This window comes from Mesoplodon densirostris, chromosome 15, assembly GCF_025265405.1.
Source record: "Mesoplodon densirostris isolate mMesDen1 chromosome 15, mMesDen1 primary haplotype, whole genome shotgun sequence".
Lineage (NCBI taxonomy): Eukaryota > Metazoa > Chordata > Mammalia > Artiodactyla > Ziphiidae > Mesoplodon > Mesoplodon densirostris.
The window spans coordinates 23,739,104-23,752,359 of NC_082675.1; the positions used below are offsets into that span (position 1 = coordinate 23,739,104).

General features: G+C 52.2%; 1 protein-coding gene across 2 annotated transcripts; it reads right to left on the bottom strand.

Annotated features, from left to right (window-relative positions):
• Positions 1-439: 439 nt before the first annotated feature.
• GAL3ST1 (galactose-3-O-sulfotransferase 1) lies at positions 440-5,509 on the bottom strand. 2 transcript variants are annotated; one of them, XM_060119594.1, is made up of 3 exons: positions 5,354-5,509; positions 2,362-2,501; positions 440-1,583 (listed from the first exon to the last, which is right to left on the bottom strand). In XM_060119594.1, the coding sequence occupies exons 2-3, from the start codon at positions 2,490-2,492 to the stop codon at positions 440-442; spliced, it is 1,275 nt and encodes a 424-aa protein (XP_059975577.1). In that variant the 5' UTR covers positions 2,493-2,501; positions 5,354-5,509. The 2 variants fall into 2 exon arrangements, with proteins under 2 accessions (XP_059975577.1, XP_059975578.1); XM_060119595.1 differs by lacking the exon at positions 5,354-5,509 and having other exon boundaries at positions 440-1,580; positions 2,362-2,495.
• Between the last annotated feature and the right edge of the window lie 7,747 nt (positions 5,510-13,256).

Below are 13,256 nucleotides of genomic sequence, written 5' to 3' on the forward strand. Positions count from 1 at the left end.
AGATACACACCAAACCCTGCCATACCACTGGGCTCTGCCCCACAGACACACTCAGGTGCCCACCATGCTCCCTTGGGGTCCCCCAATCCCCACCAGTCACCCCACACACACCAGGGCCCCGCCGGTCAGCACCACTGAGGCTGATTAACAAAAACACATCAAATTCTTTTACTTCTGAAGTCTCCCCTTTAAGGGGAGCCAGAAAATAGAACATTCTTTTTTGGAGGGAAGGGGATTTAATTTAAAAAACCGAAAACCAAAAACCAAAAAACTATAATTAGTCAAATACTGATCTCAGGCCCTGTGTGCGGTGGGCCCAGTCCTTGGCTGGTCACACCCCTGCAGCAGCCCCGCCTCACCCCAGGGGCTGGGGTGGCACCAGGAGGGCCGTGGGGGGAGGTCAGCGGGCCCCTGCCCAGCCCTCCTCCACGGGCGGGCGTCACCACTCCAGGAAGTCCCGGATGAGCTTCCAGAGCTTGGTGACCCACAGGTTGACGCCCAGGTCCATCAGGTACTGGATCTCGGGCGTGAGCATGCGCCGACAGAGCTGCGCGTGCCGCCGCCCAATGCTCTTCTTGAGGTTGTAGCCCAGGATGGATTTGGTGCCCAGCGGCTGCCAGGGCTGCATGGCCGAGTCCTGGATGGCGGTGGCGTCCACCGCGTGGCCACCGTCTATGCAGATGCGGCGCATGCGTTCGTTGGCGCGCCTCAGGGCGGCCACCTCGCGGGCCATGCGCTTGTGCCCAAAGGCCTCCACCTTGCGCCAGAAGCTGGCATTGAAGTGGCGGTAGAGGCGGGCGTCCAGCACGTTCCAGGCTGTGGCGCGCTGGTACAGCTCGCCGGAGAGGCGCGGCACTGCCGAGGCGCGGCGGGCATTGAGCTTGAAGTAGAGCACGTCCTCCAGCTCCCAGCACAGCAGGTCCTTGAGCAGCACCAGCGACTCGTCGAAATACTCCTGCAGGAGCACGAGGTGGAAGCGGCGCTCCACCTCCAGGATGTGCTCCTGCACCTGCGGGCTGCCGGGGTCCAGGTCGCTGTCGTAGCCCAGGTCGAAGAAGAGCAGGTTGCGGAGGTAGTGGGCGTTGTAGCCGTGGGGGTCGTAGTAGCGGTCTGGGTCCTGCAGGAACTCGGCCAGCTTGTCGCGGCCCGAGAGTTTCCACGTGAAGGGCACCACGGAGCCAAAGTAGTGGAAGGAGGACTCGAAGAGGCGGGCGGGGTCGCGGAGCACAGTGATGAAGGTGGCGTTGGGTGGCACCAGGCCCCGGACCTCGTCGTAGTGGAAGCGCATGTGGTTGCAGATGATGTTGAAGCAGGCCCCAGGCCGGTAGTCCTGCACCAGGCTGCGCGCGAAAAAGGCCGGGTAGTCGAAGTCGTTTCGGCCATTGGGGAAGGCGAACTTGAGCCCGTGCTTCTGGCCGAAGCGGAACAGGATGTTGAGCAGCGTGCTGCTGGCTGTCTTGTGCGTCTTCATGAACACGATGTCGCGCCTCGGCTGGCAGCCTCCCGCCGAGCCGTTGGCCGGGGTCGGTGCCTCTGGCTCACTCAGGGCCGGGGAGCAGGGTGCTGAGCCCTCGGGGGTCCTGCTGGGGATGGAGTGGTGGCAGAGCCTCAGGACTTAGCACCCCGGGTCCTGCTACCCCAGGTCTAGAGAGCGGGCTGCTGGGGGTGGGTGTGTGGCAGGGGAGCCCAGGGACCAGATGGGCCTGCGTTCAGGCTGCAAGGCCTAGGTCAGTTGTTTGGCTTCTCTGGCCTTACTTTCCTCATCTGTGAAACGGGGACAATAAGCCTGTTCATGGTGTTGCTGTGAGGACAATAACACGTCTCATTCATGGCCGCTATTAAGTACATTTATCATGAATTAGCATTAGGTAGGACCACATGAAACTTTGCAGGCCGAAAATGGTCAGTTATTAGCAGTTTCCTCTAGTTCAACTTAATACCTCCAATTAAGGGCACAGGCTGTGCTGCGGCCTGGGCAGAACAGCCCTGTGGGGAGGTGGGGTGGACTCATGGTTAGGAGCCAGGCTTGGAGGCAGACAGACCCCAGTTTGAATCCAGGCCTGTGCCAGCTGTGTGCTCTTGGACAGGTCCTCCCCACCTCCTGGCCCCATTGGAGCCCACCGTGCAGATGGTGTTATTTGATTCTTATGCTTCATGTCAGGTTCTGTTACAATACCCACTTCACAGATGAGGACACTGAGGCCTAGGGTTCCACAGGGTGTTCTGCTCTCAGTGGGATTTCTGCCTGGCACAGCATGATGCAGGGCACAGGGTGGCCACCCAGGAGGTAACCGTGATCACGGGGGCAGGAGCCAACCCTCCCCCACCCCCAGCCCTCGGCTGCCCAGCAGGGCCACTCACGTGGAGGCCAGGCCAGTGTGCAGCGGGGGGACGGCGTAGGAGTACAGCAGTAGCAGGAAGCTGGTGAAGAGTGCTCCCAGCACAAGCCCCTTGGCCATGGACTCCCAGCGCTTCTTCTGTGGCAGCGGCATCTCAGACACCTGTGGGGAGTACAGAGCAGGGAAAGCATTAGGGGTCTGGCCACAGGGAGCCCCCACCACCATCTCAGGCCTGGCTGGCTTGAGAGGCAGCCTTCCACATTGGGACCTGCCTTTGCCAGCTCTGTGGCACCCCAGCAGGTCCAGACAGGGACAGAAAGACACGGGGCTGCAGATGGACCCGCTGGGCAAAGCCAATGCAAAGAGAGGCTAGGGAGTGTGGCAGGGAGAAGGTTCTGCTGCCTGGTTCGGTTTTAACTTTTAAGCTGAGTGGTGGGTACGTGGGTATTCATTCGTTTATTTTTTACACCTTTTGGGGCTTCATAATGAAATCATGTTCTAAGTAAAAAGGAAAAGAAGACCCTTTCCCAGTGCTCTGTCCCCCCAGGCCTGGGGCCAGGTTTGTCTACAGGGAGGGGCCTGGGCCTGAATCCCTCACCTTTCAGAAGGCCCAGCCAGCCCACCTGTCCCCCAAGTCATGCTTCCCAGCTGCCCAGTGAGGGGCCAAGGCTCCTCATCTCTCCTTACTGGCCCCCATGCCCATGGGGTCTGCAGGGGAGCCAGATGGAGAAACTGAGGCTCAGAGCGAGGAAGGAGAGGGCTCAGATCACACAGCCAGCCCGGCCTCTGCCCACATGCCCATCTTTTCTCCAACTGCCAGCAGGCAGGGTTAACCGGGTAAGTATGAATTTCAGATAAACAACAAACTTCCCTGGTGGCGCAGTGGTTAAGAATCCGCCTGCCAATGCAGGGGACACGGGTTCGAGCACTAGTCTGAGAAGATCCCACATGCCACGGAGCAACTAAGCCCGTGCACCACAACTACTGAACCTGCGCTCTAGAGCCCGCGAGTCACAACTACTGAGCCCGTGTGCCACAACTACTGAAGCCCACGTGCCTGGAGCCCGTGCTTCACAGCAAGAGAAGCCACCACAATGAGAAGCCTGCGCACCGCAATGAAGAGTAGCCCCTGCTCATGCAACTAGAGAAAGCCCACGTGCAGCAACAAAGACCCAAAGCAGCCAAAGATAAATAAGTAAAATTAAAAAAAAAACCCACAACAAATAAAACTTTTTTTAGTATACACGTGTCCCAAATATTGCCAGGGATATAGTCATACTAAAAATTATTCAATATGTCTCTGAGTATCAAATTTAACTCGATGTCCTGTTTTTTTTGTTTGTTTTCAGTTTGGGGGGTAGTAGGTTTTAGGTCTAACTGTGGTGACCCTGTCGGCAGGGGGCTGAGGACTGAGCTGTAACGGGGGCAGTTCAGGCTAAGCCATGGGGGGTCCAGGAGAGAGCTGGGACTTGGGAGCCTTCCCACCGCCCCTTAGCTGCAAAGCCAAGGTCCAAAACTTTCCACTGCTGCTGTGGTGCATGCTGCACTAGGCCCTGGGCCCCAGAGGCCAAGAGAGATCATGCGTGCTGCCCCGTGATCACACGCATGGCACGTCACCACTGACCCTGCGGCCAGAGGTCAGCCAGTCAGCCTGGAGGAGGACCCCATGTAATTCCCCCTGGAAAAGTGACCGGAGGCACCCACAAACCTTTCCCAGAAAATGGGTACTCCAGGTCTGCCTGACCAGTCCCTAAGTTTTCCGCTTCTCATCTAGAAAGTTGTCCTCACAGGAAAGGACATGAAGAAGAAATTTGCAGAGGAAGGAACTATATAAGAGGGAATTTGACTTCCCTGGTGACAATGACATATCTCTGTTCACTCTTAGGTGGGCAAGGTGGACAGGGTCAAGGGTGGACGAGAGTGTGAGAGAGTTTCCGGTACTCCTATCAAAGGAGGAAGGTACAAGCTCTTCCAATTCCAACTATTCTGCAAAAACACTTGGGCAAAGTCACCCATGCAAGGGTGTTCATGGCGGTTTGGTCAGAAAAAAGTTAGAAACAACCTCAGTGTCCATCAGCAGGGCACCTGTTCCACAAACCAAGGCCCCTTCCCAGATGGAGGCATCTGTATCCGCTTTACAAAAAAAAAAAAATAGGAAAAGAAAAAGAAACAAAGTGGAGCTGAGTGGACTGGCTCGAAAACACACCATGATCTACTAATGTGGAAAAAGAAAGTTCTGGAACACTATGCCCCCAGATCCATATAGGCAATAGGTAAATATACATAGGCCCAGAAAGAAACCACTGTAGGGGCATATTCTAAGTTTTAACAGTGGTATTCTCTGCGTAGCTGGGGGAGGGGTATAAAAGGTAATTGTTTTCTATATTATGCATTTCTGTAAGGGTGGCATTTTTTTTTAAGGAGCATGTTACTTTTAATCAGAAAAAGGCAATAACATGTATTTACTACAGTTGAATAATAGATAAAGTTTGCGAGGTGGGGAAAGTCAGCTAGCAAAGGTCTGGTCATGAAGAGGCCTCAGGAGAGGGGAGGGGCCAACCTGGAAGCCCCGGGCCTGTGTTTCAACCACAGGAACCCCTTGGAGCCTCAGTTTCTCATCTGTTAAGTGGGGAAGCTGGTAGTGCTGGCTTTTCCTGAGATGGGGCTGGCAAAACGACTAGCGCATAGTTATCGCTCAGAGACTGTGGGGACCTGCTCCGGGTTCCTGTATTTGTCGCCCTCAGGGTGGGCTCCCCCTGAACAAGGAGTGGCTGCCCCCACCCCGACCAAGCACAAACCTGCCCCCTGCCTCAAGTGACCCCACCAGCCTCCTGTTCTTCAGGGGTCCCAGCAAATATCAGGACAGAGCCCTGGGCCAGGCCAGAGCCTCAGATGTGAGCCCCAACCCTGAGTGGGGCCCTGGGCTTCAGTTTCTCTGACTTTAAAATGGGGAGGGGTTCGGATTGCTGCCCTTTAAAAAACCCCGGGGCCCTCCCCTGCCCCAGGAGCCCCACTCACCAGGCACTTTCTGGAACTCTGGGAGGCAGTTGGCAAGGCTCTGGGTGCAGGTCAGGCAGCAGGGGGCGGACCAGCCTCCCAGGACCACCAATCAGGCTCTGCCTGGCCCCGCCCAGGACCGCCCCCTCGACCCCCATCCCTGCTTCCCTCATTTATTTGTTCATTCCCCCACTTTGGCTTCCTCAAAACCAGCCGGGCCCTGCCCTACTAGGTGATGGGCCCTGGGCCCTGGGCCCTTTACACCCTCTGGTTTCACTTTTGAGCCCTGCTATGAGCCAGGCCCTGGGATGGGGTCTCTTCCAGAGCATCTCACTGACTCCACCCAGCTATCCTGGGAGGCAGACCCCACTGTCACATCCATTTTGCAGATGGGGAAACCAAGGCTCTGGGAGGTGATGTGACTTGCCCAGGGTCGCAAGGCAGCGGGCAGGGCTGGGATTCGAGTTCAGGTCTGTTGGCCTGCAATGTGCATCTTCCCGTTTGTCCATGGCGGCCTCTGCCTGGCATGTCCCAGGCCCAGCCCAAGCCTGTGGGGAGGAGGGTGTGCACAGCTGGATGTTCCATCACAGAAGGCTGAGGCTTGCAGGCAGCTGACGGTCCCAGGTCTAAGTCCATGGGGTACCAAGGACAATCTCAGCCTGGCCCGAGCCTCATGGCCTGTAGCCTGGAAGACAGTGCAGCAGGGAGTCTGAGGCTTAGAAATGGCAGAGCCACTGTCAAGGTCACACAGTGCAGCAGTAGCAAAGACAGGGCCAGAACCTGAGTCTTTTTCCTCTGCTATGGTGATAACAGTCCCAGGCACTCAGGGCAGACCATCCCCCCTCCCTAGCTCACCCTATCTATTCCTCTCCTTCTGGGTTACCCTAGCCACATCACCCTCCGTCTGTGCCAACGGCTGGCTCCAGGCCAGGCCCAACAATCCTCCTGTTTGGCTGGACCAGCACACTCCAGGGAACAAAGGAGAAACAGGACTCATCCCCCACAGCATGCATACGGGGAAACCGAGCCCGGGATGGTGAACCTTCTGGCCTAGAGCATCACCACCAGGCAGGCCTCAGTCCCAGGGTGTCCTGCTCCCCCCAGGGGCCCGTGCGCGGGACAGAGGAAGACACACTCACCTCCGGCCGTGTCTGGATGCCCCTTTCCTCTCCCTGACTGAGCCACATCTGACTCCCCGGCTGCCTCTGCGGTCACTGGGAAACAGGAACACTCCAATGACACCCAGGAGTGTGCTGGCTGGCTCCCTCATGCTCTAGTGGGTGTGAATATTCATGAGTTCCCTCCCTGGGGAGAGCAGGTGGCATGTCCCTGTACCCTGCAGGTGCTGCCCTGGCCCTCTGCCCCCTGGGTGGTCCCCAACCCTCTCTGGACCTCAGCAGCCAGGTAGCTCCTTCATCCAAGGGCTCAGCAAGGTCCCTGGTGTCCTTGGGCCAAGGACAAGCAGCCGCAGAGCCCGGCAGAGAGCCTGGGACTGGCTTGAAGGCCACGGGAGGGACAGGGAGGCAGGTGAGTTTGGGGAAGCTAATTTCTCCTCCAATCACATCTCATTTAAGTCTCATAGCTACCCTATGAGTCAAGTACCACTGTTAGCCACTCCCCAGGTAAAGACCAAAGCTCAGAGAGGTGAACTCACCTGTCCAAGGTCACACAGTTAGCAAAGAGCAGACAGAACCAGAGTCAAAACAGGGACTTACCAAACTCTAGGGCTTAAAGATGCCAAGACACAACCTGAGACCAAGGTTTGTCTAAAATCTGTGAGAGCCCAGAGAGCAAGCACCTCAACCTGGAAGGCCCCCTGGAGGAAGAGTACCTGACCAGGGCTGGGAGGTACTGAGTCTGATGAGATTCCACCTCTCTGACCTCCAAATCCTTCATCAAAGAAGTACAGTACGGAATCCTGCCTGTCCTGCCTCCACCCTGTGAGAGGGATGGTGGCACCGGACACCCTGGACCAGCCTTGAGGGATTTGGGCCGATCAGAGATGCTGATCCTTCCCAAGGTCTCCGTAGGAAGAGGCAGTTCTAGGAGCCAGAGGCCCTCGGGCTCAGCCCAGGCACTGGAATCTCTCGCATCCTGTTCTTAGCTGGGTTCAGGTCTGTTCTCGCTCAGCCTTGCCCATGGACAGAGGGTGCCCAGAAAAGCCCCCCACATCCTTCCGTCAGTACTGATGCCCAGAGCTCCCACCATGGCCCACGCGTGGGGCTCTAGGGACCCAGGTATCACCATCAGTTATTAATAATTACTACTGTGACGGTCATTTATCCCACATCGAGCACTTTCATAGGACGAGCAGCTGCCAGTCCCTCCCAAGGAGCAGCAAGCATCTGACAGTGTGCTCTGAATGCTCTTTCCCCCAAAGCCCCACCCAGCTGGGGAGCAGCCCGGCAAGCCCCCACGAAACAGGGGAGGCCCAGAGTCCTGATCTCCCTGAGTGCTGAACCAGGTCCAGGGCACGGGATAGAGATGTTTTATCTTTTCTGGGCTGAGCTAGCTTGAAGACGGATGCATGGGAGAAACTCGGGGCAGAGCTGGCATCAAATAGCAGACATGCTGGTTTATGAGCATGGAGTCTGGGCCACAGTCCAGTTCTGTGCTCAGGACTCCTCATGCATCATGCACCCTCATAATCTTTGAAGGGAGCCCTTAGGTCCCCCGCTTTATTGTAGATGAGGAAGCTGAGGCACAAGGAGGGGAAGTGACAAGCCCAGTGTCACACAGGGGTAAGAACCTCGTCTATGGAGGAGTGGAGTGAAAGCTTCTGAGCAAGAGGTGAGATCGTGGGAAGAGTGGGAAGCTAGTAAAGAAGAGCCACATAAATATTTTATTGACACACATATATATCTGTAACAGTAATATATAGTTTTGAAAAAATTAAACATTGAAAGTTTCATATTTCTAAATATTGTTTTTGTCATAGTGGATCAAGGCCAACAATAAGGAAAAATCTATTTGTTGCTTCTGCTCTTAATATTTCTATTTGGAATTTGATCACTTCCTTTCCTCTTTGATAACAACCCTACTCTAGTAGCCAGTGTATACATTGCATTGTATACATTTTATTCAATTAATTTGATTCAACTGATTTTCATACAGTTCTTTATTAGCTGGCCTTTGGGGTTAGACTTCCACAAGCACTAATGGTACAAAAACTTCATTTTAGAATGGCAAATGATCATCTAATAAGAGTTTTGCTAGGAAAATTATTTGAGGCATGCTAGAGGATGCCTAAGGAACATTCTGATCCAGTGACACTCAAAGTAAGAAGCGGAATATAAGATAAACTGGCAAAGATAGAGGGAAATTTCAGTGTAGCATAACATAGGCTTTTACTTTTTTATTATATATTCATTAACATCCAGAAAAATGAAGATGAAATTCTAAAGATGCAGATGCATACTAATGCTCTAATCCTATTGTCAACACCAATTAATTTTTTTTTTTTTTTTTTTGTGGTATGTGGGCCTCTCACTGTTGTGGCCTCTCCCGTTGTGGAACACAGGCTCCAGACACACAGGCTCAGCGGCCATGGCTCACGGGCCCAGCCGCTCCGCGGCATGTGGGATCCTCCTGGACCGGGGCACGAACCCGTGTCCCCTGCATCGGCAGGTGGACTCTCAACCACTGCGCCATCAGGGAAGCCCCCACCAATTAATTTTGTATGCAATTTTTCTTCCGGAAATTTACATTTCCTCTTCCATAAAATTAGTCTAGAGGCTGGACAAGTTACTAGTAACTAGTTTTTCAATTATGGTAAGTGACCCATAGCCTAAAACTGGCTATAATACAGACATAACACTCTGAACAGCTTCCTATACACTACCAGTAGTAAGGCTTTGTACAGATATGCCTTATCATCTTACAGACATTCAGTTTTAAAATGTAAATGGTACAGGATATTGATAAACCAATTAGTGCTGATGCAAAGCGAATTCCTCTTTTATCTCAATTACAACATGATAATAGTTCAAGATAGTTTAAGTCTGAGACAAGGGCAACTGAATAAAACAACAGCATCCTGATGTGTAAAGAGGAAAATGTGACTCATTACTGTTCTAAAAATATCTCAAGAACTTTGGCTCTTTTCATTGCTTTTATCAAAAGCTATGACATAACACTACTCTGATTTTTTACATATTTAGTAAGCATTGGGGAAGTATGAAGAAAACACCTCAATAAAAGCATTTTCTAAAGTAAGAAATGTTTGGGATTAGAAGATGCAAACTATTATATATAGAATGGATAAGCAACAAGGTCCTACTGTATAGCACAGGGAACTATATTCAATATCCTGTAATAAACCATAATGGAAAAAGAATACGAAAGGAATATATATGTATATAACTGAATCACTTTGCTATACACCAGAAACACACGACATTGTAAATCAACTACACTTCAATAAAATAAATTTTAAAAAAGAAAAGAAGAGCCACGTGAAGCCAAGCTTTCCAGAGTGGGAGCATTGATTGCAGAACCTGTGCCTCCAGCCCTGCCAGAGGGGTCTCTTCCCCCAGTGTCAGTGACGTCGGCTCCGGCTGGTTTTGCCCCCACCGGAAAAAAATTGTTGTAATTATAAAAGCAGCACATGCTCAATGAAAAAAAGTTCAGACAATTACAGAAAAATATAAAGAGGACAGTGAAAAGAGCTCCATCCCCAGAGGGCAGCACCCTTAAAGCTTCGGCACAAGCCTCCTCGCATTTTTTCTGTCTATCCATAGAGGTAATAGGAGGGGTCTCTGTTGGGGAGCACATTTTGTTTTTTTCACATATCAATAGATTGTGGACATTGTTTTGTGATCACAATGAGTTTTAAATTGATCTGTTCTGCAGGTATTTACTGAGCACCTGCACTGTGCCCAGCACTGGGGTGCATGATGCCTGGTGCATGGAGCTCGGGCTCTCAGTGCTGGATGTGAGAGAGGAGCAAGCTGACAGCTGCGGAAGCTGTGATAGAGGACACACTGGCAGGGATTCCTGGAGCACAGAGAAAACACCTGATCCAGCCTGGAGGCGGGAGGAGCGTGGCCACGGAGACTTGCTGGGGTAGGGGGCCCCAGCGGCAGAAGCTACAGTGTTTTCCAATTTCCAAAGGCAGTTAATTCCCTTTCTCCCTGGGTACATGGCTAAACTACATTTTCCATTCTCCTTTGCAGTTCAGTGTCCTCATGTGACTGAATTCTGGCCAGTGGAATATGAGCAGAATGAGAGCTGATGAGGTTAAGTGGTCAGATCTTCTCTGCGGCCTCCTTTCCCACTTGCTGGATGAATGCGGGGGGTCTCTAAGGATCTGGAGGTGGGCAGGGCCATGAGATGGGAGGAACCTGGGTCTCTGCATCCCTGCTCACCAAACACCTGATTGGATTCAGGAAAATGACAACTAAACTGCCATTGTGTTAAGCCTTTTAAAACTTGGGGCTTATCTGTTACAACAGCTAGCATTAACTAACACACCTGTTACCCTAGAATAAGCAGGCAAAGAGAAGAGCATGTGCAAAGGCCCAGGGCAATTGAAAAACTAACAAACATTCAACCTGTTTGGGAGTGCCCAGTACGTGTGCATGTCAGAGGTTGGGTGGGCAAAGGAGATTAGCAGTACAGCCAGAAAGGGGGCAGGGGCAGGCAGGACATTCAGGGCCTCAGGAAACATGCTAAGGAATCTGCCTTGGATCCTGTCAGCAGTGGGGAGCCCTGGGAGGGTCTTCAGAAGAAGAGTGAGGAGATGGGCTTCCCATCAGGCTGCCGGATAGAGAATGAAGTGTAGGGATGGGAAGGAGCAGGAGAGGCAGGCACACCTATATGGTGGCTGTTACAGCTGTCCAGGTGTGAAGGGACCTGGACCAAGGAGAAGTCTGGGAACAGACTGGGACCATCTGTAGGTCATGGCATGGACAGCATTTGGTGGGTGACAGGGTATGGAAAAGGGGAGGAAAGAATCTCTGCTGGGTTGACTGGCTGGCTGGGAGTGGAGCTAGTTCCTGAGTTAGGGGAGGCTATGAGAGGGGCAAGTTTAGTATTGGGGTTAGAGGGACAGTGTCGGTTCCAGTTTAGGATACATTGAGTCTGGGGGATGTGTAGGATGCCCGTAGAATGTGCAAAGAGCAGGAGGAGCCCCTGCTTAGAGCACAAGAGATCTCGGGGGAGAGAGGTTGGGGCCATGGGCACAGAGGTGGAAATTGAGGCCAGAGGAGGAGACAGAGTCACCAGGGGAAGGGTGAGGAAGGACAAGACCCCTGCACTTACGGGAACAGGGAGGGAAAGAGCCCCCCAAGGAGATAAAGGCCTCCAAAGACATCGGCTGCAGAACATTCTGTGGAACCACTGCTCCTGTGAACCATTCCCTGACTGATGGGCATCCATGCTGTTTGTTCAGTGCGCACACATAGGAACAGGGCTCTGGCAGAGATGGTGGTGGAGTGAGGGTGTCCTAGGGCTGTTTCCTGTGGCTGGAAGAGAATCTTACAGGGACAATGGAGACTTTAAGAATAGAGCAGAAAGACTCTCCTTACAGTGCTTAGAATGCATATTTGACAGCAACTGTTATAGCTCTAAAAGTGCCCATCCTCAGAGCCAGCACTTCTACCTGTGGGAATTTGTTCAAAGAAGAAAATCTAACAAGAGATCTGAGACGGAGCACAAAGATGTTCATTGTAGTATTATTTAGAGAAGGGGAAAAATAGAAACAACCTAAGTGTCCAACAAGAGGGGATGGTTAAAAATATGTGACATTCATCCAAATGGTCTAATATGTCCTCATTAAAATGATGCCCATAATATATAATGAAGTAAAAAAATATATACACACATATATGTACACACATACACACACATAAATATATACTTACACACATGTAATTTTGTTTTACAAAGAGTCTGTATTACTTTGGAAAAAATTAAAATTAAAAATAACGATGTTTCCATTTTGAAAAATTGCAGTCTGGCTGGAGGAGGAGGGAACCGTGGCTAGTCTGAACCATGCCCCACCTTGTTGTGTGACCACGGCAGGCATGCTGCCCTCTCTGAACCTCAGTGTCCTAAAATGGGGAAGAGACAGCAAGGGTCTGGGACAAAGAAGAAGCTGGAAAGTGTGAGCTGCACAGTTGAAGGTGCAGATGGAGAGGTTGGCCCTCCCTCCAGGAGCGCCGGGGGACTGACTGGCAAGAATCTGAAAGCTTCCTCCCTCTGACACCCTCTGGAGGGGGTGCTGGAGTAGAGATGGGGAGGATCTCCCGAGGGGCACTTCAGCTTTCAGGACCACCTTCAAACTTGTCAAGGAGCCCTGACATCTTTCTCCTACTGCCCCCTTGGCTGGGGGAATGGCTGCAGCTGGGTACCAGGCCTGGCAGCTGATTAAGAGGGCAATGTTCTTTGATGACTCAGAAGACATTTTGATCTTGTGGGGTCAATCACCTATTTCCACGGTTCCAAATGGCAACCACACAGACACGCTTAGTGTCACCTGCTAGCTCATGTGATGGCGGGGACACCGAGGCTCAGAATTACGAGCAAGCCCACAGGTCTTGCCTCGCTGCTTTGTCCAGGCAAAATCACCACCCCTCCTGATGGCAGATTTGAGTCGCCCCAAAGTAGCTCTAACTGAAGAGTGGCAAAACACAAGTTAAGCAAGTAGTCAGTCCCTTCTTTATTAGCTTCAAAATCACCGAGAACCCCCCAGGTGAGTATGTGAGAGTTGGTAGTATCATTCTCCATACCTTCTAGCATGACTGAAATGTTTTTTAAAGGGATATCATGCACTTGTTTGCATAAAAATATGTAAAATATAAAGGTTTTTTAAAAGGTGCTGAGCACTTGCTATGCACAATGCCCTGGATCTGCCCGCCTCGCTAATCCTGGAGAGGTCTGCCTATAAATCCCAGCTCCCCAGCTGGGCGACCTTGGGCA

What these genes read in the sequence shown, in the direction of transcription:
- GAL3ST1 (XM_060119594.1), bottom strand. Translation starts at nt 2,492, where the DNA reads ATGCCGCTGCCACAGAAGAAGCGCTGGGAGTCCATGGCCAAGGGGCTT. An exon ending in CACACTGGCCTGGCCTCCAC is followed by an intron (nt 1,584 to 2,361) that starts GTGAGTGGCCCT and finishes CTCCATCCCCAG; the next exon opens with CAGGACCCCCGAGGGCTCAG.